This window comes from Elephas maximus, chromosome 24 (genome assembly GCF_024166365.1).
Source record: "Elephas maximus indicus isolate mEleMax1 chromosome 24, mEleMax1 primary haplotype, whole genome shotgun sequence".
In the NCBI taxonomy this organism is placed as follows: Eukaryota; Metazoa; Chordata; class Mammalia; order Proboscidea; family Elephantidae; genus Elephas; species Elephas maximus.
In genome coordinates this window covers 5,394,110-5,420,753 of record NC_064842.1, presented here as the reverse complement: position 1 = coordinate 5,420,753, position 26,644 = coordinate 5,394,110, and the positions used below count along the sequence as shown (strand labels likewise).

General features: G+C 36.5%; 1 protein-coding gene across 3 annotated transcripts in view; it reads left to right on the top strand.

Annotated features, from left to right (window-relative positions):
* Positions 1-26,644, top strand: part of USH2A (usherin) — a 906,431-nt gene that overhangs the window by 78,485 nt on the left and 801,302 nt on the right. For all 3 annotated transcript variants that reach the window (XM_049868232.1, XM_049868231.1, XM_049868233.1), the window contains one exon: positions 26,070-26,133. In XM_049868232.1, the coding sequence (XP_049724189.1) occupies positions 26,070-26,133 (64 nt within the window). The remainder of the gene's footprint in view (positions 1-26,069; positions 26,134-26,644) is intronic.

The window sequence follows — 26,644 nt, the reverse complement described above, 5'->3', positions numbered from 1 at the left end:
ATGCAGAATTTTTTAATAAGACATTAAATCTTGTAAGCCTTATTTCAATATTTAATCCCCATTAGTACTTCTAAAAGTGTTTTATTGCACCAAATGTTGCTCAAAGTATTCAGTAATGTCATAAATTTGTCTGCTAAGCACTCTGGTTGAAATGACTTGCTTCTTTTCTACTTTAGTATGCTAAATGTTGGATTCATACTTTATAAGTACTGAAGATGGTATTTGTTTTTAAACTGTGTAAAAATAAATTTGACCCATGATTGGAAAACACATACTTTAAAAGGGATTTATTTTAAATGTTATTTAGTTTTTATTATAATTTTCTCCTTTAAGTCCAGGGCATCTGAGAGCTATAGGAGGAAAAAGATATTTTAAAATAATTTCTATCTTTATTCTATCAATTTATAGGTACAGTTGTACCTACTGTATCTTTTCTCTAATTAGAGATGGCATGTAGACTGGCTCATTACTTCTGCCTAATGAGCCAGGCTCCACGCCACCTCTCTAATCAGAAAAGAGATAGGTACAGAATGTTCCTTCGGACTTATTATAAATCATTTTCTTTCTCTCACTTCCTTTTTTTTTAATCAAAAAATTAAGTCACTGTCCTCCATATTTTTGTCTATCTCCATGAAGATTTCATTCTCAAGAGGTAATTGTGCGAGAGATCACCGTGAGCAGAGTTAAAGGTGCTCTCGCGCAGTGCTGGACCGGCTGTCTCTACTTTGGAACAGACACTGGCTCAAGTACTGGCATAGCAAACGGAGAAACGAGGCTCTATAGCAATTCAAGACGTGGCTTCTCTTCCTTTCTCTGGTTAACCTTAACTTGGTTCCCTGTTTCTACACCCAGGAAGCAACAACATGAGTGTTGGCTACAATAGAGCTGCTTCTTTGGGTTTTATCACTAACCATAACTTCCTAGGAAAATATTTTTCCAATTCTGCTGCTGCAAGCTTTGTCTTTGCTGCCTCTAGGTAATTAAACAATGGACCAAATGAATACCTCTTACTGAACCTTTGTGTATATACATTAATGAGATACCCTGATGTGTTCAGGCTGATTTTTAAATATACTGGTAGAAACACCTTCTTGTTGCTGTTGTAATTGCATTCATCTCAAACAATATGAATCAGTTCCTTTGAGAACATTCTTCTCCAGCTGTAGATTTATGTTAATGTTTCAAATTGGGCATATACCCTAAGGGAGTTGTGATAGCAGAAATGTAGGAATGGGGTGTCCCTGATGTATTTGTGGTGATATACTACAATATACCTCCAAATTTCAGATTTAAAAATAAAGAATCCTGTAAATCAAGACTTTTTTTTTTTTAAATGAGGGCTATTTCTGAACTCACTTATCAACAGAGTTCTAATTTCCTATCAAGGGCTGAGATTTCTACATTATGCATTCAAATATATGTACCACTTTCTTAAGAAGGTCATTGGTTGTTAATGAATCAATAAACTTTTGTCAAATACCTATGAAAGTGAATACACAGGGAAGAAAAGGGCCATTATTTTATAGTCTAGAAGGATATACGGCAAAACATTATTCAGAATGTTAATAGTGTTACTCTCTATGAGTGGGATTACAAGTAAGTTTGACTTTCAAATTTGTTTTGGATATTGTGTGCAGTTTGACTCGATGGCAATTGGTTATGTTATTTTATAATAGAAATGAAAAATATTTTAATTTTGATTTTCTGAAGTTGAACTGTCCCTGCATTCCTGGAATAAATCCCACTTGGTCATGGTATATGACTCGTTTAATATGCTTTTGAATTCTGTTCACTAATATTGAGTTGAAGATTTTTGTATCTATGTTCATAACAGATATTGGCCTGCAGTTTCCTTTTCTTGTGGTGTCTTTCTCTGGTTTGGGCATCAGAGTTATGTTTGCTTCATAGAGTGAATTAGGGAATAGTCTTTCCTTCTCCATCTTTTGGAAGATCTTAAATGGTATTGGTATCAGTTCTTTCTACTTTGGTAGAGTTTCCCAGTGAAACCATCTGGTCCAGGACTTTTTTTTTTGGTTGGGAGTTTTCTGATTACTGATTCGATCTCTTTACTTGTTATAGATCTGTTGAGACTGTCTGTTCCCTCTTCAGTCAGTTTGGACAGCTTGTGTGCTTCTAAGAATATGTTGATGTCATCTAGGTTATCCAGTTTGTTGCCATGCAGTTGTTCACAATATTCTCTCATAACTCTATTTCTGATAGGTCAGTTTTAATGTCCCTTTTTCATTTCTTATTTTGGCTTTTTGCATCTTTTCTCTTTTTTTCCTTTGTCAGTCTAGCTGAAGTTTTGTCAATTTTATTGGTCTTTACAAAGAACCAATTTCTGGTTTCATCGATTCTCTTTATTGTTTCTCTGTTTTTGATTTTATTTATTTCTGCTCTGACCTTTGTTATTTCTTCCTCCTGAGAGGCTGAGGCTTAGTTTCCGCTTCTCCTTCCGGTTCGTGGTGTGGTTGGGTTGAGGCTTAGTTTCCGCTTCTCCTTCCGGTTCGTGGTGTGGTTGGGTTGAGGCTTAGTTTCCGCTTCTCCTTCCGGTTCGTGGTGTGGTTGGGTTGAGGCTTAGTTTCCGCTTCTCCTTCCGGTTCGTGGTGTGGTTGGGTTGAGGCTTAGTTTCCGCTTCTCCTTCCGGTTCGTGGTGTGGTTGGGTTGAGGCTTAGTTTCCGCTTCTCCTTCCGGTTCGTGGTGTGGTTGGGTTGAGGCTTAGTTTCCGCTTCTCCTTCCGGTTCGTGGTGTGGTTGGGTTGAGGCTTAGTTTCCGCTTCTCTTTCCGGTTCGTGGTGTGGTTGGGTTGAGGCTTAGTTTCCGCTTCTCTTTCCGGTTCGTGGTGTGGTTGGGCTGAGGCTTAGTTTCCGCTTCTCCTTCCGGTTCGTGGTGTGGCCGAGTTAGGCTGCTGTTCTGAGATCTTTCTTCTTTTCTAATGCTGTCAGTTTCTCTCTCAGTACTGTCTTCGCTGCATCCCACAAGCATACGTTGTGCTATGTTGTGCTTTCACTGGACTTTAAGAAGTTTTTTATTTCTCTTTTGATTTCTTCCTTGACACCATTTAATAATGTGCTGTTGAATTTCCCTATGTTTTTTTAGTGTATTTCCCAGGTTTTTTTTTTTTTTTTTCTGCTCTGATTTCTATCTTTACTCAGTTGTGGTCAGAGAAAATGCTTTGTATAATTTCAATCTTTTAAATTTATCAAGACTTGCATTATAACCTAAAATGTAGTCATAATATACCACATCAATAGAACAAAGGAAGAGAGCCACATGATCATCTGTGTGGATGTAGAAAAAGTGTTTGATAAAATCCAACATCCTTTATTGACGAAAACCCTAAGAAGACTGGAATAGAAGGGAAACTCTTCAATATGATTCAGGGCATATATTTTTCAACATTATGCTTAATGGAGAAAAACTGAGAATTTTCCACTTGAAATTGAGAACAAGACAAGAATGCCCACTCTTACTATTTCTATTCAATATTGTTTTAGGAGACCTAGCTAGAGCAATAAGACAAAAAAAGAAGTAAAATTATCTCTATTTCCAGATTTTTTTTTTTTAAGATCCTGTATGTAGGAAATCCCAAAGAGTCCACAAGAAAACTTCTAGAGCTAATTGAGTAATTTAGTGAAGTTGCAGGATACAAGATCAACAAACAAAAATCAGTTGAGTTTCCATACACCAGCAATGAGAAATCTGAAAGGGAAATTAGGAAACAATTCCATTTACAATAACATCTAAGAGGATAAAACGCCTAGGAATAAATCTAACCAGTCATGAAGGACTTTTTCTATTAAAACTATAAAACACTGCTGAAAGAGATTAAAGAAGACTTAAATAAATGGAAAGATGTTCTATGTTCATGGTTTGGAGATTGTTAAGATGTTAATACTACCCAAAGTGAGCTATAGATTCAGTGCAATCTTGATCAAAATTCCAACAGCCTTCTTTATGGAAATAGAAAAACCAATTTTCAACTTTATATGGAATGGCAAGAGGTCCTGAACAGTTAAAGCAATGTTTGAAGAGAAGAACAAAGTAGAAGGATTCACACTTCCTGATTTTAAAATACACTATACATCTGCAGTAATCAAAACAACCTGGTACTGGTACAACAATAGACATATAACCAATGGAACAGAATTGAGAGTCCAGAGATAAACCTACACATCTATGTTGTTATTGTTAGGTGCCATCGAGTCGGTTCCTACTCATAGCAACCCGACGTACCACAGATAAAACACTGCCTGGTCCTTCGCCATACTCACAATCGTTATGCTTGAGCCCCTTGTTGCAGCCACTGTGTCAATCCATCTCATTGAGGGTTTTCCTCTTTTCTGCTGACCCTGTTCTTTACCAAGCATGATGTCCTTCTCCAGGGACTGATCCCTCCTGACAACATGTCCAAAGTATGTCAGACACAGTCTCACCATCTTTGCTTCTAACCAGCGTTTTGGCTGTACTTTTTCCAAGACAGATTTGTTAGTTCTTTTGGCACTCCAAGGTATCTTCAGCATTCCTTGCCAACACTGCAATTTAAAGGCATCAATTCTTTTATTTTTTAAATTGTGCTTTAAGTGAAAGTTTACAATTTGTCCGTTTATCATACAAAAACTTATATACACATTGTTATATGACCCAAGTTGCTCTTCCTACAATGTGATAGCACACTCCTTCTCTTGACTCTGTATTTCCTGTGTCCATTCAACGAGCTCCTGTCACCCTCTGCCTTCTCATCTCATCTCCAGACAGGAACTGCCCACATAGTCTCATGTGTCTACTTGAGCTAAGAGTCACACCCCTCCCCAGTATCATTTTATATCATATAGTCCAGTCTAATCTTTGTCTGAAGTGTTGGATTCAGGAATGGTTTTAGTTTTGGGCTAACAGAGAGTCTGGGGGCCATAACCTTCCAGTCTCAGTCAGACCATTAAGTCTGGTCTTTATACTAGAATTTGAGGTTTGCATCCCACTTTTCTCCTGCTCCATCAGGAGTTGTGTTTCCTGTAGGGCAGTCAGTCATTGGTGGTAGCTGGGCACCATCTAGTTCTTCTGGTCTAAGGCTGATCGAGTCTCTCTGGTTTATGTGGCCCTTTCCTTCTCTTGGGCTCATATTTTCCTTGTGTCCTTGGTGTTCTTCATTCTCCTTTGCTCCAGGTGGGTTGAGACCAATTAATGCATCTTAGATAGCCGCTTGCTAGCTTTTACTAACCCAGGTGTCAAAGGTGTCAATTCTTATTTGGTCTTCCTTATTCATTGTCCAGCTTTCACATGCATTCTGATGTGATTGAAAAGTAGCAGACCATATGATTGTCTGATTCAAAATGACCAGTGTCAGTCCATTTCAGTTCACTAATGCCTAGGATATTGATCTTTATGTGTTCCATTTCATATTTGATGATTTCCAATTTTCCTGGATTCATATTTTGTACTTTCCAGGTTCTGATTATTAGTGGGTATTTGCAGCTCTTTCTTCTCCTTTTGAGTCGTGCCACATCAGCAAATGAAGGTCCCAAAAGTTTGTCTCCATCCATGTTATTAAGGTCGACTATACTTTGAGGAGGCAGCTCTTCCCCAGTCGTCTTTTGAGTGCCTTCCAACCTGGGGAGCTCATCTTCCAGCACTATATCAATGTTATGCTGCTATTCATAAGGCTTTCACTGGCTAAATCTTTTCAAAAGTAGACTACCAGGTCCTTCTTCCTAGTCTGTCTTAGTGTGGAAGCTCAGCTGAAATCTGTCCACTATGGGTGACCCTGCTGGTATTTGAATATCGGTGGCATAGCTTCCAGCATTACAGCAACACACAAGCCCCCCAGGACAACAAAATGACAGACGAATGGGGGAAAGTCCTCCCTACTACCTGTTTAAAATTTCAAACACCAACTCTGCACTTCTGGACCTCATTTGCTACTCTATTTTTTCCATAGTATTTATCATCTTCTAACTGCTAACCAGAGTCGGCAGTTCGAATCAGCCAAGTGCTCCTCGGAAACTCTGTGGGGCAGTTCTGCTCTGTCCTATAGGGTCGCTATGAGTAGGAATAGACTCAACAGCATTGGGTTTGGTTTAACATATTATATTATTTACTTATTATTGTTACTGTGTGTGTCTGTTTTTCCATCTAGAATATAAGACATATGAAGGCATAGATTTTTGTTTGTTTGTTTGCATTGTTCACTAAGGTATCCCAAGATCCCAAGAGCCTAGAAGAGTGCGTGTCACATGGCATCTTTTCAGTAAATATTTACTGGATAAATAAATGGATGGGTGGATGTGGAGGGGAGAGTTCAGTGGGTACAAGTCTTTTCAGCTTGAATCAGTTTTTCAGCTTCATCTCTAGCAGGCGTTGTGATTGAAGAAGTGGAAGGACTCAAAGATTATTCCTAGATACAGCATGAAGAGAAATAGAGGAGTTAGGGTTTTGTGTGCATCTGTGAGACAGAGAGAGAGAAAGAGAGATGGTGCAGGAATGTGAGAGGGAAAGTGAAGGAAAGGAAATGGGGAGGAGGGAGAGGTGAGGGGAAGGGGAAAAAGAGACAGGGAGAAAGGAGTGAGCGCCAATTAGTTGTTTCATTATTTTAGATAGTAAAGGAATATCCAAGTAAAAATGGCAAAAATGTCTTTTGGGATAGGAGACTAGCTTTGAAGATTGATTTAAGGGCTAATGATATAGAGGAGTCTCTGGGCGGTAGAAACTACTAGCAGAAAAGTTGGAGGTTCAAACCCACCCAGAGGCACAATGGAAGACAGGCCTGGTGATCTACTTCCCAAAGGTCACAGCCTTGAAAACCCTGTGGAGCAGTTCTACACACGGGGTTGCCATGAGTTGGAATTCACTCAACAGCAACTAAGAAAAACAACAATGACATAGAGATGAGAGTATTCTTCATAGGGGTTATTTTTGAAGTTCTAAAAGCAGATGAAATTCTTGAAGGAGAGAAAGGGGAAAGAAGGGTGCAGAGCTGCAGATAGCAGGCTGGGGAATGAGGATAAGAAAGAGAGGCACTGGAGGAGACACCGGTCAAGAAAGGTCAAGACAGTGGAAGCCAAACAAGAGAAATTTCAAGAAGTTTTTCAGTAAGAACAAGCATCAGAGTATCAAGGAAAATGAGAAGTTGTAAAACTGAAAATCACACACAGTACGACTCTCTTAGTTATCTAGTGCTGCTATAACAGAAATACCACATGTAGTATTTATTCTCTTACAGCCTAGGAGGCTAGAAGTCTGAATTCAGGGTGCCAGCTCCAGGGGAAGGCTTTCTCTTTCTGTCATCTCTAGGGGAAGGTCCTTATCATCAATCTTTCCCTGGTCTAGGAGCTTTTCAGCACAGGGACCCCAGGTCCAAAGGACAAGCTTCTCTCCTGGTTCTTCATTCTTGGTGGTATGAGGTTCCTCTCCTCTCTGCTTGCTTCTCTCTTTTATATCTCAAAAGAGATTGACTCAAAATACAACCTAATCTTGTAGACTGAGCCCTACCTCATTAACATAACTGTCTGTAATCCTGCCTCATTAACATCATAGAGGTAGGATTTACAACACATAGGAAAATCACATCAAATGACAAAATAGTGGACAATCACACAATACTGGGAATTATGGCCTAGCTAAGATGTCACACATTTTTGGGGGGCACAATTCAATCCATGACAATGACCATCAAGAGTACAGTTTCATATAGTGATGGTGGTAAAAAAGAGACTGCATATAATTTAAAATGAAATTAAATGGTGAGGCAAAAGGTGCTTTGAGTGCAGCAGCTGCCCCTGAAAAGAAGAAGGAAAGAGTTGGATGAAGTTAGGATAGAGTAAGTTTCTGCTCTCTACTGGTTTTTGATTGCTTTTGAATACTTTGTACCCATCTGTCAATTCTTCAAGGTAACACTTTTCACTGATACTATTGGTTTTTGAAGGCAGATTTTAAAATTTATGTCAACTCAAGGAATTTTATAGTTGTATATGTACTGTGTAGTAATGTATATATTAATTATATACGACTGTGTATTGAATGGTTGTGCTTTGTGTTCTTGTCATCTGCAATAATTTCCTTTGTATCTTGTTCCTTCTGTGGTGCAGTGACAACCAGAGTCTGTACTCATTCTTTTCTATTGATGCTTAAAAGTGGCATTAACCTGAACAATAACAAAAACAGGGAACGTACTCCAGTATTTTTGGAATGAAGCCCTGTTAGAGTGAGCATTAAATTAAAACATAAATAAGCAAAGTGCTTTAGCTGTCCATTCTACAGCCATCATATTTTGAAGTTCTGGGTTTTCATCATTTGTTTTATTAATTTCTTTCAGAATAAAATGTTCTCTTTAGTGTCATACTGAAGTAAATAGACCAGGTAATTAACCCGACCCCATCGTGCATAATTTTAATTTCAATTTGAATTCTTGATAGAAATGATGAAAAACCATTACCTAAGCCTTGGTTGAACGGAGACAAATGTGTTGTTTATTGTACCACATTGTGAGTTTGTTTCTTACAAATGTGAGCCTATTAACAGATTGTCAAAATGCTCCATCTTTTAAGCTTTGTTATTTTCAACAGTGAGGATTCTCAGATAGCTTGATATCATACCAGATTTTTTTTCTGAAAACGTAACCAGAAATTATTTTCAATTCTTCGTAACCTGTGTGTGGATTTCTCTTCTTGAAGCTATCTGTGTAACCCATTACTTTACTTCTAGTTTTAATTCCAAAATTTTTTGGTTAACAGGGACAGAGCTTGTCTTAATACCTTAATCTGTTGCTATTTCCATTTATTTTAATTTAGCATTTACAGTAGCATTGAACTTTCCAAAAGAACTTAGAAGTGTTCTGTTTTCTGACATCAGTGATTATTTTCAGGTAATGCGGATTTATGGCTTGGAAATTTCAAAATGTATTTAAATAAACTTAAAAGATTGTGGACGTTAAAGATCCCCTTCCCCCATTCTGTATTTACATTTATCATTTTCATGTGTGTTTTTTAAAACTTTTTATTATTATGTTGATGCATATAAAATTGCCTTTTTTTTTGTAGGTAAAAAATGATCAAACGTTCGTTATGTCAAATGGTTCAACGAATACGTTGTTATCTGTAGATAATATGTCTTATTATCTTTATGTGGTTAAAATATACCACAGTATATTTTCAACTAGCTTATTTCATTAAAAATTATTTTTGAGAATTATCCATTTTTAATTCTAGTTTATTCATTTTAGCTGCTATATTAACATTCATTTTATTTATTTAAGAAAAAAGCATAAAAACAAAACCCCAAGCGTGTTGTTGAATTGATTCCAGCTCATGGCGACCCCACGCATTACAGAGTAGAACTGCTGCAGAGGGTTTTCCTGGCTATAATCTTTTATGGAAACAGATCACCAGGCCACTATCTTCTGCAGTGCAACAGGGTGGATTTCAACTACCAACTTAGAGGTTAGCAGTCAAGTGCAAACCATCTGTACCACCCAGGACCTGCATCGATTATTAATTTGGTTCCATGTCAAGAGTTAATGTTGTTTTCTCTTTGTATAATATATAAAATTCTACAATTAAATACTGTCTCTTTTTGTGCACATTGGTGAGAATTTCTGTACGTTCATCTTCCACTTTGACACATTGCCAGTGTTATGTAAAATGGTTAAACCATTTGCATTCCCACCAACAACATATAAGAAATCTCATTTGCCTGTGTTGTCATCAACATTTTGGGTTTACAGTCTTATTAATTTTGCCAATACCGTGGATGTGAAGTAGTTTCTTATTTTTATTTTAGCTTCTGTAATAACTAGTACAATAAAAAAACAAAATATTTATGTTTATTTGGCATTCAAATTTTCTCTTCTGTAGATTGCTTGAATATATACTTACGTAGATTTTCTATTGCATTATTTACTTTTGTTATTGATTTATAGCAGATATCATTTGCATTCTAAGACTCTTATCAGTTACATTGATTACGAAAATATTTCCTTTAGTGGGTTGACTTTTTAGCTTTTTATCGGCTACACAAACTTTTTAAATTCTAATACTGGTAAGTAAAATAATAGCAGCTATTTTATGACTGTTTTTATTGTGGTATCTGTATCTACCAAAGCTTTTGCCATTGCAACAGTTTTGCGTGTGTAATTCAGTGACAGAAATCGTGCTCAACGTGTGCCACTGTCACCACTGCCCACTTCCAAATTTTACTGCCCCTCTTAAGAGAACTTCTTGTTCTAGAGGCTCTTCCTTATGCTGATGTAATAAATATAGTCTACTATTTTTTATTACATTAATATTTGTGTAAAATGTGAGGTAGAGATCTAATTTTAGCTTTTTCTTTATTGATGCATACTTGTCCCAGCCATTTTTACTGATGCCCCATCACTTCCTCACTGATTTTTAAAACTTCCTCTATCATGTCCCAAAGCCCATTCGTATGACAGTACGGGTAACATCTGTTTCAGAAACCAGCTTGACAAACCTCTTGCCAAAAACTTCAGCATTTGGTTAAGTTTTGATAACTTGCAAGGTGAGTTCTTTCTTGCTATTCTCCTTCAAAATAATTATTTTTAGGCCTTGCTCTTCCAAATGAATTTTAGGATCAGCTTTCATGAAATTCCTATTGATATTTTTTATTGGAGTTGAATTAAATTTATGTAACATTTCAGGGAGAATTAATGTTGTTATTATCCTGAGTTTTCCCATACGTACATGATCATGGTATGTTGTTCTATTTATTTAGGTCTTCTCTTATGTCTTTCAATAAATGCACAATTTTATGTATAAAAGAACAGGGTTTGCTACTTAATAAGCAATAATTATACCCTTTATTTTTTTATTATATTTATTTATTCCTAGGTATTTCAAGTTTTGGTACTTTTGTAAACAGAGTAAGTCCCCAGGTTAGGAACGTCTGACTTCCAGACAGCTCGTAAACCTGAAAAACCGAACCTGTTGCTGTTGAGTCAATTCCAACTCATGGTGACCCTATAGGACAGAGTAGAACTGCCTCATAGGGTTTCCAAGGAGGGCTGGTAGATTCGAACTTACCCTTTAATGTTATATAAATTCACCCTCACTTTGAAACCATTAAGCGAACCCCTACTCGCAACAAATTCTTCATCACAATCACCTTTGCTTGTTGCATGTAAAGTTTTCAAATCATTGAAAAGACTCTGAGCCTTTTCTTGCACTAAAGCTAAATAAGAGCTGAATGCACCTGTTTGGGCTTACCTACAAAGTCACCTTAAAGACACACTTAGGGGCGGATCTCGTTTGTAACACAGGGACTAACTAGTATCTGTTATTAAATTGCACTTTATGTTTGTTGCTGGTATAAAGAATGTTATGCATTTTTGTATTATTCTTATCTCCAGCACCTTTTTGGAACTCTTACTAATTCTAATATTTTACCTATGGAAATATTTGCAATGTCTATGTAGAAAACTAAGTAATTTACAAATAGTAGTTTTCTTTCTTTCTCTCCAATCCTTACATATTTTACTTCTTTTCCTTGTTTTATGGTGGTAGCTAGCTCTTCCTGTAACAGCAGTGAATAGAAACAGTGAGAGCAGCTATCCTTGACTTGTCATTACTTTAATGGAACTGCTTCTGAGTTTTGTTACCTTTAAATAAGATATTTGCTGTACCGCCTTAAGGATTTTCCCATTTATTACTGATTGTTTAGGGTTTTCTATTTGATTATGATGTATTTTTCAAAATATAGCAGATTTGGTTTAATACCTAATTTTTGCATCTATGGCTGTGAGTGAGGGTGGGCTTATTTTCCTTTCTCTGACAGTGTTTGAAAACATGTCCTGATTCTACCATTTATGACCTGTGTTTCCTTGGCCAAGTTTCTTACTATCGCTATGATTCAGTTTCCTCATTTGTGAAATTAGGATAAAGAGAATATCTCTCTCATAGTTTTTTAGGGGGAAGATCAAGTGAAGTGCTTAAGACAGGGCCTGCTACTTAATAAGCCGTAATTATTAGCTATCTTTGTTGTCATTATTATAAAAAACGAGACCAAATCCACTGCCATCGGACGGATTCTAACTCATGGCAACCCCATAGGGTTTCCAGGGCTTCTCTATGGAAGCAGCCTGCCCCATCTTTCTCCTGTGGAGCTGCTGCTGGTTTCGAACTGCCAACCTTGCAGTTAGCAGTCCGGCACTTCAAGCACTGTGCCATGATTTAAAAGCCATACTTTCTTCCTCAAGTGTATAAAGGTGAAGAATACTTTGATGTATACCCTAAGATCCGTATTGGTTCTCTGGCTGCTATTGCTGGGCACTGCTTTATTCTGATATTTCTCATTCCTACTGTCTGGGGCTATGGATGATGGGTATCTGATGTCCATAGGGCTGCTCAGAGCTTTCAACTTCCACTTTATTCATAAGGAAACCTGGGTCAATTTATCAGGGGTTTTCCTAGGGAAATCTGTCAAGGTTATCCAATTCGATGCCACAATTTTACTTCTTCTTGTATGGATTGTGCTTTTGTTGTTGTATCTAACAAATCTTTCCCTAAGTCAAGGTCACAAAGAATTTTCCTATGATTTGTTCTAGAAATATTATAGTTTTGCTATCAAACCAACCAGCTGCTCCTTGGAAACCCTATGGGGCAGTTCTGCTCTGTCCTATAGGGTCGCTATGAGTTGGAATTGACTTGATGGCAACAAATTTGTTTTGTTTTTTAATGAAAGGTTTTAGGAGACTTTTGCCCTGCAGAGAGAAAGGGAAAAAGCATTCCACAGAAAGGTAATGAGATATCAAAAGCACCTTACTGCTTATGTGGGAAACAATAAATGGTGGTTGCAACTTACAGTGAGAGGCAGTGCAGCGTGCTGGTTATGGATTTTTTTTGGCTTAATGGGTGTTAAGTGGTATCTCATTGTGGTTTTTATTTCATTTCCCTAGTGAGTAATGATGTTGAGTATCTTTTCATGTGCTACTGGTCATTTTTGTATCTTCTTTGGAGAAATGTCTGTTCAAATATTTTCTCATTTTTACATTGAGTTATTTGTCTTTTTATTGTTAAGGTGTAAGGATCCTTTATGTATTTTGGATACAAGTTCCTTATGATTCAAAATAATTTCACCCATTCTGTGGATTATTTTTCACTCTGTTGATGGTGTCATTTTAAGTATACAGTTTTTTATTTTGATCAAGTCCAATTTACCTATTCTTCTCTTTCGTTGCTTCTGCTTTTGGTGTTGCAGCTAAGAAATCATTGCCTAATCCAAGTACATGAAGATGTATGCCTATGTTTTCTTCTAAGATCTTTAAAAAAATATAAAAATATCTTAAATTTAGGTTTTTGTTCCATTTTGTTAATTTTGTATGTGGTGTGAAATAGGCGGTCTAACTTCATTCTTTTTCATGTGGATGTCCATTTTCCTCAGCACAATTTATTGAAAAGACTATATTCTTTACTCATTGAATAATTTTTTCACATTTACCAAAGATCAACTGATTATAAATATAAGAGTTTATTTCTGGACTCTTAGTCCTATTCTGTTGATCTGTATGTCTGTCCTTATGCCAGTACCACACTGTCTTAATTAGTACAATTTTGAAGTAAGTTTGAGATCAGAAAATTTGAATTCCCCTACCTACCTATTTCTTCTTTTTTCAAGGTTATTTTGGCTAATCTGGGTCCCTTGCATTTTCACATGAATTTTAACATCAGTTTGCCATTTTATACACAAAATCGCAGCTGAAATTTTGATGGGGATTGAGTTAAATCTATAGATCAGTCTGGGGGAGTGTTGCCATCTTAACGATATTAAGTCTTTCTATCCATGATCATGAGATATGTTCCCATTTATTTAGGCCTTTTTTAATTTCAGTGATGTTTTGTAGTTTTCACTATAACTGTCTTGTACTTTTTGGGAGGTTAATTCTATTCTGAAGTATTTTATTCTTTTCAATGTAATTGTAAATGAATTTTTTTTTTTAACTTTCAATTTTGGATTGTTCATAGCTAATGTATAGATATGTGCAGTTAATTTTTGTATTTTGATCTTGAACCTTGCAACCTCGCTGAACTCGTTCATTAGTTTGAATAGTTTTTTGGAAATCTCTTAGGATTTTCTGTATACAGTATTTTTGTATACAAGAGATAGTTTTACTTCCTTTCCAATATGGAAACCCTTTCTTTTTCTTGCCTTATTAACCTGGCTAGTACCTCAAGAACAATGTTGAAAGAAGTGGTAAAATGGAACATTGTTGTTTTGTTCCTGATCTTAGGGGGAAAGCATTCAGTCTTTCACCATTCAATATGAAGTTAACCGTTGGTTTTTCAGTGATTCCCTTTATTAGATGAATTTTCCTTTGTCCATAGTTCGTTGAATGTTTTTATCATGAAAGAGTGTTGGGTTTTGTCAAATTCTTTTTCTATTGAGACGGTCGAGATTGTGTGTCAACTTGGCTGGGCCATGATTCTCAGTGTTTTGGTAGTCATATAATATTATGACCACTGCCTTGTGTGATTTGATATGTGATCACCCCCATGATGGAATCTTCTGTGAGTAGCCAATCAGTTGAAAGGGAGTTTCCTTGGGTGTGTGGCCTGCACTGAATATAAGTGGGCATTCTGGCTTTTGCTTGTTCTGGATCCTGTGGCTGGCTCCTGTTCATCTGGCTTGCCAATCTTGGGATTCGTCGATCTTCACAGCCTATGAGCAAAAGTCTTGCTCTCCAACCTGCTGATCCTTGCGTTCACCAGCCCCTGCAGCTATGTGAATCAGGAGAAGACTTCTGATCTTGCCTATCAATCTTGTGATTAGTATATATTCACAGCCTGTGAACAAGAGCCCTTTTCTCTGATCTGCCAATCTTGGATTCACCAGCCTCTGCAGCTTTGTGATTCAGGAGAAGCCTCTATACTGATCCATGGACTTGGGATGTTCCAGCCTCTACAACCATGTGAGCCATTTCCTGGACATAAATCTCTCTATATATGTATTTATATGCTTTACTGGTTTTGCCTCTCTAGAGAACTCAGCCTAAGAACATGACCACTTTTTTTGCCCTTTATTCTATTATTATTGTATATTATTTGATTGATTTTCATATGTTGAACCAACCTTACATTCTTGAGCTTGGTGTGTAATCCTTTTTATGGTTGCTGGATTTGGTTCACTAGTATTTTGTTGAAGATTTTTGCATCAATATTAATAAAGTATATTGGTCTGTAGTATTCTGTTGTAATGTCTCTGTCCTCCCTGTTGGTTTGTTTATCAGGGTAATACTGACTCATAGAATGAGTTGGGAAGTGACTCTTGGTCTTCTATTTTTTTCAGTGTGCTTCAGAAGGATTGGTGTTCACTCTTCTTTAAATGTTTGGTAGAATTCACCAGTGAAGCTATTTGGTCCTGGATTTTTTTTTTGGTGTGCGTGGGGGGAGCAGTTTAATGTTACTAATATATCTCTTGTTGTAGGTCTATTCAGATTTTCCATTTCTTCTTGAGTCACTTTTGGCAATTTGTGTCTTTCTAGGAATTTTTCCATTTTATATGTTATGTAATTGTCGCCATGGATTGTTCATAGGATTAACTTATAATCATTTTTGTGTTTGTAATGTCAGTCGTAGTGTCCCCTCTTTTTTTCATGATTTTAGTAATTTGAGCCATCTCTTTTCTTGGTCAGTTTAGCCAAAAGTTTTTCAATATTGATCAATTCACACAACCAGCTTTTGATCTTATTGAGTTTCCCTATTAGTTTTTTCTATTCTCTATTTCATTTATGCTTGCTCTAACCATTGTCATTTCCTTCTTTGTGCTTGATTTAAGCTTAGTTTAGTTTACTTTTTTTTTTTTTTTTGGTTTCTTAAGATGGAAGAATAAGTTATTGATTTGATAACTTTCTTTTTTAATGCAGGTGTTTAGAGTTATAAATTCCTCTCTGAGCACTGCTTTCCCTGTATCTCATAAGGTTCAATATCTTGTGTATTCATTTTTATTCATCTTAAAATATTTTCTGATTTTTCTTGTAATTTCTTCTTTGGCCTATTGGTTATTAGGAATGTCTTGGTTGGTTTTCACATGTTTGTTAATCTCTCAAATTTCCTTTTCTTATTTATTTTTGATTTTATTCTATTGTAGTTTGAGAACATACTTTGTATCATTTCAGTCCTTTTGAATTTATGGAGACTTGTTTTATGGTCTATTATATGGCTTATCCTGAAGAATGTTCCATGTGTACTTGAGAAGAGTGTATTTTCTGCTGTTATTTGGTGAAGGGTTCTACACATGTCTGTTAGGTCTAGTTGATTTGTAATGTTCAAGTCTTCTATTTTCTTGCTTATTATCCGTCTAGGTGTTTGTTCCATTATTGGAAGTGCTATATGGACATGTCCACTGTTACTGTTGAATTGTCTATTTCTTCCTTCACTTTTGTCAGTTTTTGCAGTTTTTAGTGTTAGATGCATTTATGTGTATAAATATCATCAAGAGATTGTAAATAAATAATCTGTGGGGATTACAATTAATGTGCTGATTCATAATAATCTAGTTTGAATTAATACCAACTTTTTTTTTAGTTTTTTTTTAATATCAATAGTATACAAAAGTTTTGCCCCATGTAGCTTTGTTCCCTCCTCCTTCCTTTGTGCTATTATTGTCATACAAATTCCATCTGTATACATTATCTGCATATCAACATATGTTTATAATTATTGCTATAAGCAGTTGTTATTTAAATCAGATATAGGAAAAAAGAATTATTAAAAAATAAATTTGTGTTCTTTTTTATTTTTACCTAGGTAGTTGTCTTTACTGCTGCACTTTATTTCTTCATGTGGACTTGATTTACTGTCTAGTGTCCTTTCATTTCAGCCTCAAGAATTTCCTTTAGTATTTCTTGTGGAGCATGTCCACTCGTGATGATTTCTGTCAGTTTTTGTCTCTCTGTGAATGTCTTGATTTGTTCTTAAGTTTTAAAGGATAGTTTCCTGGAAAATAAATTTTAATTGAAAGTCTTTTTCTTTTAGTGCTGTGAATATGCTATCCCAGTGCCTTCCGGCTTCCATGGTGTCTGATGAAAAATCTGCTTTTAATCTTACTGATGATACTTTGTATGTTATAGGTATTTCTCTCTTGCAGTTTTTAAGATTTTCTTTTTGTCTGTCACTAGTTTGACTATCATATGTCTCTATGAGTTTATCCATTAATATATCCATTAATGTTTTTCATCAAATTTGGGAAATTTTTAGCCATTATTTCTTTAAATATTATTTATGTCCTTCTTGCTCTTTGTTCTGCTTCTGGGACTTCCATTATCCTTATGTTGATATACTTGCTTGATAGTGGCCCACAGGTCTCTGAGAATGTTTATTTTTCTGTATCCTTTTTTCTTTCTACTACTCAGATTGCATAATCTCAATTGACCTGTCTTTAAGTTTGCTGATTCTTTATTCTGTCCACTAAAATATTCTGTCAGACTGCTGTAAGGATTTTTTCATTATAATTACTATACTTTTCATGTCCAGAATTTATATATATATTTTTTTTTTTTATTGTGGTGAATATATATGTAACAATAATTTTGAGATTTTGGCCATCTTTACATGTATAGTTCAGTGACATAATTATGTTTATCATGTTGTTCAGCCATCACCATTATCCATTTTCGTTTTTGGTCCTTTTTAATAATTTCTCTTTCTTTCTTCTTAGTCTCTATTAGGTGAGATATCGTACTCATACTTTCCTTACGCTCTTTAGACATGGCTTTCTTTAGTTTTTTGAACATATTTTAAATAGCTGATTTAAAGTCTGTCTAGTAAGTTCAATGTCTGGACTTCCTCAGGCACCTTTCTTATTGACTGCTTTTTCTTCTTGTGTATGGGCCAGACTTTCTTGTTTCTTAGCGTGTTTCATAATTTTTTTGTTGAAAACTGGGTATTTTAAGTAATAAATTGTATACATGTTGTGGCATGTCTTTAACACCCAGCCAAGCAGTTCTATCTTAGCCTACACTTTCTGCTTGTGAAGAGCCCAAGATCAACCAGAGATAAGAGGTTACAAACTTCAGAGATCTTTCTTGAGGCTGACATATCCCCGGGGCATGTGTGTAATGCTCTGAATTTGCATGGCCTTCTAGATTTTCAGGAATATGTTAGAGCTTTTTAAAACATCCTATGGATATTTATGGATATATCATTACTTGGCTTTTCCTTTAAGTTTTTAAGGTTAGTTTGTTGTTTTTCCTGTTATTGCCACCACCAGCAACTGCAATGTTAAGCAGTTGCCATTGATCATTTTCAACAAACACTGCTGGTAAAAGTCTGTTTGCACTAGGGGAGCTTTTATTCAAGTTAAATAAAAACAAGTCTTGCAAGTGAGGTTTTTCAGCATATCCCTAAACAGGTCAAATAATGACAACTCTCTAAGAATGGGGCTTTGAAATAGCACCAATCCCATTCTGACCTCTCCAGTGGCTGCTAACCTACTTTTTTTCACTGTGATTTCAGATTGTTTTCAGTGCTACCATGGAGAGGTGGAAAGGGGAATGGAAATAGTGCAAATTGAAATGCCACATAGCTTGCTCTTCTTATAAATATTCAGCCATTTTCTAAGTAAACACTCCTTAGATTGTTGAAAGTCTTTGGTTAATTTCCAGAGTTCTGAAAAAAGTTTATTTTGATAACTTTTACCAATGTTCTTTTTGTTTTTATGATAGAGAGGGTTTTCAGTTGTCCTAACTCTGTCATTCCTAATGAAATCCTGTGATTTCTTTCATCAGTATTTTGCAGTTTTCACCTACAGGCTCTGGCTTGTTTTGTAAGATTTAAACTAATATTTCATGGTTTTAGTGTTAATGTAAATGCTATTATTTAAAAAAATTTAACTTCCAATGGTTCATTGCTAGTAAATAGAAATTCAATTGACTTTTGTTTATTGAACTTGTATACTGAAATCACTAAACTCCCTTATTAGTTGTAGTAACTTTCTGTAGATTCACTGGCATTTTCTATATAGACAATCATTTTATTTTTGAATAGAGATAATTTTATTTCTTACTTACATTTTGTATGAAAATTTTAGTTTATCAGCCTTATTGCAAACCTATTTTTACCCTGATTTATAGGTTTGCTTATTTACTGAGTTTTCTCACGTAACTAATTTTGATGTACCACTCAGTTGTAACGCAGTACAGCTTCTTCCCAGTCATTACCTGTCTATTTTATGACCAGACAACTATGAGGTCTTTCTGGTATGAGTCATGTCTACTTCCTCAATCAGTTTATATAATTTAGACCCATTTGCCATGTGAATATTTTTAAAGAAGAATATCTTTATGGAATTTTTAGTCCAACGAACATACATTGTTAAAAATTTGGCAACTATCAAAGAAATGAGTAAAATATATCCCTATGACTGTGTCCTTGAAATATTTTATGGCATTCCCACTGAAAAATCGTAATTCTCTTGTTTGGAATGGGTGGTTCACAATAACTATATGTGTTTAGAGAAATTTCTCACTTTCTCTCTCTCTTTTTTTTTAATTGACCTTCCTTCACATATGAATTCTGTGGCTGTGATTGTTCTATGTTCAGACTCTGAAATTTAAAACTAAAATGGTTTTTAAAGGCCATAAAAGCTAGCCCTTTTATTTTATAGATGATAAAATAGATTTCATTATCCCTCTGCAGCAGAGCCTTCCTTTATTAAACTATAGGACATGCATTCTGATTTATCAGCATTTAACTGTATACCTCTACTTCTGCCGCCCTGGTCTGACCACATCAGGTTTTACTGGACCAGTGTAATAACCTCCTAACTGATCTCCCTGCTTCAGCCTTTGTCCTCCCACATTCTGTTCTCAACACTTGTGAGTAAACCCGAGGTCCTGTCACTACTCTATTCAAAACCTTCCAATGACTCCTCGTGTCACTCAGAATGAAAACTAAAGTCTTTAAAACACAAAGTGTTTTCAGTAGACTATAAGGCTTTTTACGATTTGCACACACCTCAACCAGCTCCTCGTCTGACTTAATCCTTCAGTAGCCCCCCACTCTCCTATTTTGCTTCGGTGTGCTGGTTCCTTGTAGTTCCTGTAACACGCTGGCATACTCTAGCTTGCTAGTGTGTGCTCTCATTGACTTCTGCCTGGACTACTCTGCTTCTAGGCAGATACACGGTTCACTCCCTTTCCCCTCTGAATACCACTCCTCAGCGAGGCCTCTCTTGAACATACCATTCCAAATTAATTCCAGTCGGGCCCTCCAATCTGCTCAAATTTTTCTTTCTGTTTTTCATGTTCTAGAATACTGTATAATTTACTCATTTATTATGTTCATATTTATGCTTAAATGCATGCTCCATAAAGGCAAAGATTTTTGCCTTCTTTGTTAACTGATGTATTCTTGGCACCCCTGGCATATAATAATCTGTTACCATTGCTGTCAAGTTGATTCCAACTCATAGCAACCCTATGGGACAGAGTCAAGGAGTGGCTGGTGGATTTGAACTGCCGACCTTTTGGTTGGCAGCTGTAACTCATTGTAGCTCTTAACCACTGGGCATAATAGGCACCCAATAAATGTTTGTTCAATGAATGAATGCATAGAAGAACGACACTACCCTGACAATTTAAAACTAAAACTATATCCAGGCTTTAATCTAATAACAGTGCTCATCATTTTTTGTGTAGTCCAGTAATATTAACCCCTTCCCCTCCAAAAAACAGTCATATTAGTTCTTTTAAAATTATTTGTGATTATCCCATTTATTATGATCTGTGTTTTCTGTGTTCTTTAAGTTAAAACATTTCCCTAAATATCTTATTTAAAACATTTTAGGAATATGTTTGTACTGAAAAAGAAAAGTTAGGCAACTTGTAATACATGATGCAAAAATTTGTTTTTTCACTTTGATAACGCATTATATTAGCAAAACTAAGAGATGAAGCCTTTCCATTTTTTAGGGATCCGTTGATGGTAGAGCATGTTTTGATTGTGGCCGGAACGTCTACATTATTCCTTTAGTCAGTGCTGCCAGAAGCGGGGTTAGTGTTGCCCAGCTTCCATGTGTCCCCAGTCAATGCTTAGGCAAACGCAAAACTTGTTTCAAATATCTGGCTAATTCATTTCTACCACACTCTTCTTTGACATCATTGAGATAATCAATAACCTGTCTTCTCTCTCTCCCTCTTTCTTTTTTTAAATTGTGATAAATATATATATGTAACAAATTGCTATTTCAATATTATGGATTCCTCTCTTTTCTCCTGGTCTGTCACCTCCTATCTGTTCCACATTCTTGTCCACTTTGGTACATCAGTTCAACTACTCTATAGTTGCCACCCTATTCACCTTGTTTTGATATACCCTGCCCCAAAATCCTCAACCCTGGATCCCTTTAATCACTTGGCATCTCTGGAGTTGCCGTCATATTTGGGGAAATCAGTTAGCTTGCAGACTTGTGTCAATGCAAAGTTAAAATATCTGATTTCTGATAACCCTGGAAACACTTCTTGAGGATCACTGAATTTTTACTGGGTCAACTTCCTCACTCATTTTCTGTAACAGGCGTTACAGATCTTTATTACTTCCCTAAATCTACTGTACAACTCCCCCTCCCTCCTTTTTTTCCTTCTTAAATATTTATTGAACCATTTACAATGTGCAAGAGACTTGACTGTGCATTTGGGATAGAACAGTGAACAGGACGCGCATTACTGTTTTCTGTGTCTTGCCAGGGAATTTTGGCTAATACACTTTAATCTTTAATAAGCAAGAGAAATAAATAGATATTTGTAGTACAGAATGATAAGTACAAAATGTTACAGGAGCTCATAGGGTTATGTTGAGTCATGGAAAATTTCCCACAGGAAATATTTTAAAGTAGAAAAATTAACTTTAAGGGGCTAGGGTGAGTCAGGAGTATTTGAAGAGATAAAATCATGTGCAAAACCCTAGGACTAAGAGAGCTTGGCAGATGGAAGGCACTACACATTTCACTCAGTTGAACTGAAGTATGGGGTGTGAAGGAGAACTAGAGGGAGAGGGGCCAGCAATGGCCCTTCATCCTTTATATCTCCAAGAATGGTATGGCTACCTCATACCAATACCTGCTTTGTTTAGCTTTAGATTCTGGTTCTAGGTTAATTTACTACAAGCCAAGTTGCCTTGGTTGCCAGCTTACTGAATGAACAATTTTCTACTTTTTCTTGTTTCTCTTAACTTATTGTAAAGTTTGAAGCAATTTGTGCCATAAATCTCAAGAGTTCTACAAAGTTTTAGTAGGTTCTTTTATTTTCTTTGTCTTCATAATAGCACTTCAAGGGATAATTAGTTTGCATTTCTCCTAGTTTCCTGTTTTTGGACAGGTAGAGTACAGGAACTCTCCTTAGAGGACCAGCAAGCAGGGGGCTGCACAGAATGCTGTCTTCCTGTGACCCAGGGGCTGATGGTGTGCTGAAGATCACAACCAAGGGGCAGAGAGGGAAGTCCTAGATATTTTTTCTTAGAATATGTCATTTGAAAATATTCATTCTCATGAAGAAATAGTCATGTATGAAATATTCTTTGTTATTTTATTTAATGTATCCTTTAATACCAAATTTTCATATGCACACATACTTTTATGCCACTCGGTTTCACTCTCCTCTGGTCCTTAGTCTCTTCCTGCTTCTGAATCGCCTAGGCTATTCCTTGTGCTAATTCTCCCCTCCATCTTTTATTTATCAGACATAGTCTCCCTCTACCCCAGTTTCCTTCGTATCAGCATCAAGGAACTACAGTAATGATGGATCAAGTATTCTTTAAGACCTTGTTATGTAGCAAAATGAAAACTAAATAGTTAAACAAAGAACACACACACACATTTGGGGAGATGGTCATTGGTGAATTGAACATTGCTCCAAATTTGCTTTTTCTTTAATTATTGATTGGGCTCATACCTTAGACTCCATCCTCTTTTATGTATCATGGTCCAAACTTTCTTTATCTAGAAATTTGCCTTTTTATCAAGTTTTTTCTCTTTATTAAAAACGTAATAAAAGGCTTAGAGGTAGTAGCTGTATTCTTTTTTTCTGTTCCAAACTCTTGGGTTTATCTGTCTTAGTAAATTCTAAATAAATATTTTCTAAATGAATGAGTGTTTTCCGGATTAAGGTTGCTGTCTACCTAGGCCTAGAAATCTCACTTTTTTTTTAAATGCAAGTTGGTCTTTGGCCCTAGCTTGTTTTTGAAGAATCTCATGAGTTGATGATATTTTGAGACTGATCTGGGGTGTCATTAAAATATGTGAATAACTAAGAACCCACACAAAGTAGGTTTTCAATTTATCCTCATGTTTTGGAGATTTCCTAGACCAGACAGAAAAGACTCTGTAAGTTTAGAGAGGACAGATACTCTGGAGCTTGGAGATAAGACAGGTGGAATGTGAGGGTGAAGAGCCTTCTTCTTGGCAGTACAAATGCCCTGAAAATTGTAATTGAAAGTGGATGACAATCAAATTTTTTTTTTTAATAACTTTTATTAAGCTTCAAGTGAACGTTTACAAATCCAATCAGTCTGTCACATATAAGTTTACATACATCTCACTCCCTACTCCCACTTGCCCTCCCCCTCTTGAGTCAGCCCTTTCAGTCTCTCCTTTCTTGACAATTTTGCCAGCTTCCCTCTCTCTCTATCCTCCCATCCCCTCTCCAGGCAAGAGTTGCCAACACAATCTCAAGTGTCCACCTGATATAATTAGCTCGCTCTTCATCAGCGTCACTCTCCTACCCGCTGACCAGTCCCTTTCATGTCTGATGAGTTGTCTTCGGGGATGGTTCCTGTCCTGTGCCAACAGAAGGTCTGGGGAGCATGGCCGCCGGGATTCCTCTAGTCTCAGTCAGACCATTAAGTTTGGTCTTTTTATGAGAATTTGGGGTCTGTATCCCACTGATCTCCTGCTCCTTCAGGGGTCCTCTGCTGTGCTCCCTGTCAGGGCAGTCATCGATTGTGGCCGGGCACCAACTAGTTCTTCTGGTCTCAGGATGATGTAGGTCTCTGGTTCATGTGGCCCTTTCTGTCTCTTGGGCTCTTAGTTGTCGTGTGGCCTTGGTGTTCGTCATTTTCCTTTGCTCCAGGTGGTTGAGACCAATTGATGCATCTTAGATGGCCGCTTGTTAGCATTTAAGACCCCAGACGCCACATTTCAAAGTGGGATGCAGAATGTTTTCATAATAGAATTATTTTGCCAACTGACTTAGAAGTCCCCTTAAACCATGTTCCCCAGACCCCCGCCCTTGCTCCGCTGACCTTTGAAGCATTCATTTTATCCCGGAAACTTCTTTGCTTTTGGTCCAGTCCAATTGAGCTGACCTTCCATGTATTGAGTGTTGTCTTTCCCTTCACCTAAAGCAGTTCTTATCTACTGATTAATCAATAAAAAAACCCTTTCCCACCCTCCCTCCCTCCCCCCCTCGTAACCACAAAAGTATGTGTTCTTCTCAGGTTTACTATTTCTCAAGATCTTATAATAGTGGTCTTATACAATATTTGTCCTTTTGCCTCTGACTAATTTCGCTCAGCATAATGCCTTCCAGGTTCCTCCATGTTATGAAATGTTTCAGAGATTCGTCACTGTTCTTTATCGATGCGTAGTATTCCATTGTGTGAATATACCACAATTTATTTACCCATTCTTCCGTTGATGGACACCTTGGTTGCTTCCAACTTTTTGCTATTGTAAACAGAGCTGCAGTAAACATGGGTGTGCATATATCTGTTTGTATGAAGGCTCTTGTATCTCTAGGGTATATTCCTAGGAGTGGGATTTCTGGGTTGTATGGTAGTTCTATTTCTAACTGTTTAAGATAACGCCAGATAGATTTCCAAAGTGGTTGTACCATTTTACATTCCCACCAGCAGTGTATGAGAGTTCCAATCTCTCCGCAGCCTCTCCAACATTTATTATTTTGTGTTTTTTGGATTAATGCCAGCCTTGCTGGTATGAGATGGAATCTCATCGTAGTTTTAATTTGCATTTCTCTAATGGCTAATGATCGAGAGCATTTTCTCATGTATCTATTGGCTGCCTGAATATCTTCTTTAGTGAAATGTGTGTTCATATCCTTTGCCCACTTCTTGATTGGGTTGTTTGTCTTTTTGTGGTTGAGTTTTGACAGAATCATGTAGATTTTAGAGATCAGGCACTGGTCTGAGATGTCATAGCTGAAAATTCTTTCCCAGTCTGTAGGTGGTCTTTTTACTCTTTTGGAGAAGTCTTTAGATGAGCATAGGTGTTTGATTTTTAGGAGCTCCCAGTTATCGGGTTTCTCTTCATCATTTTTGGTAATGTTTTGTATTCTGTTTATACCTTGTATTAGGGCTCCTAGGGTTGTCCCAATTTTTTCTTCCATGATCTTTATCGTTTTAGTCTTTATGTTTAGGTCTTTGATCCACTTGGAGTTAGTTTTTGTGCATGGTGTGAGGTATGGGTCCTGTTTCATTTTTTTGCAAATGGATATCCAGTTATGCCAGCACCATTTGTTAAAAAGGCTACCTTTTCCCCAATTAATTGACACTGGTCCTTTGTCAAATATCAGCTGCTCATACGTGGATGGATCTATGTCTGGGTTCTCAATTCTGTTCCATTGGTCTATGTGCCTGTTGTTGTACCAGTACCAGGCTGTTTTGACTACTGTGGCTGTATAATAGGTTCTGAAGTCAGGTAAAGTGAGGCCTCCCACTTTCTTCTTCTTTTTCAGTAGTGCTTTGCTTATCCGGGGCTTCTTTCCCTTCCGACAATCAAATTTATGGCTGATGAGATGACAGATTTATGCGTTTATAAACTAGAGAGAAATTGGATTTTGGCAAGGATCTTCTGGAGAAAGGCCACAGGTTAGGTCAGTAAATAGGCCGGCCAAAATATCTACTGGAACATAAATCTTTCAATGACTACAGAGATGGCTATGATTGTTATTGTCACTGATGTGGAATTAGAAAAATACATGTGGGTATGTGAGACCTTGAAAGGGCTGTAATATGAATGCCTTTTAATGTTTTATAGCTTTTAAGCATTTGAGTCTTTGTCAGCCGTTGCTTGGTAAATGGAGACTTCTTGTGTTATATACATAAATGTATTTTGCAGGTTTACAGCAGTTTGTTGGGCGAATGCAAGATTTTCGATTATACCAAGTGGCACTTACAAACAGGTAAGCAGATGTGTAAGGATAGCGTAAAGATAAATGCTGATTTCACTTAAAGAAGAGTAGTTTGGCGATTACAGCATTTTTCATCTTTACAGCATTTGGCAAACATCACCTAATTAATGCTTACAGTGTTTGCTTTGGCTTAGTCTATGGCTGTTATTCACTAGTGCTACTCTATCAGGTAACTCCTTGTAGTATGAAACATTATTTACAAAAGATTTTCTCCAAGAAAAACATGATATCTGAAGAAGTTGTATTATAGAATTTGGTATGCAGTGGTTTAAATGTTCTATGTGAAGTAATGTCTAATACTTAAGAAACTGCTATATTTGCTTTTTAAAATTGCTTTGTTGGATTTATAACTACTAGAGAATGTAGACAAATGAAAATGATTAATTATTTTGACATATGAGAAAAGTCTCAGGGGACTGGGCTATTAGACTTGGAGACAAGAAGAATGAATAACTTGAATTATTGTTATATATGTATTTTTCTATTTCCAGTGAACAAATAA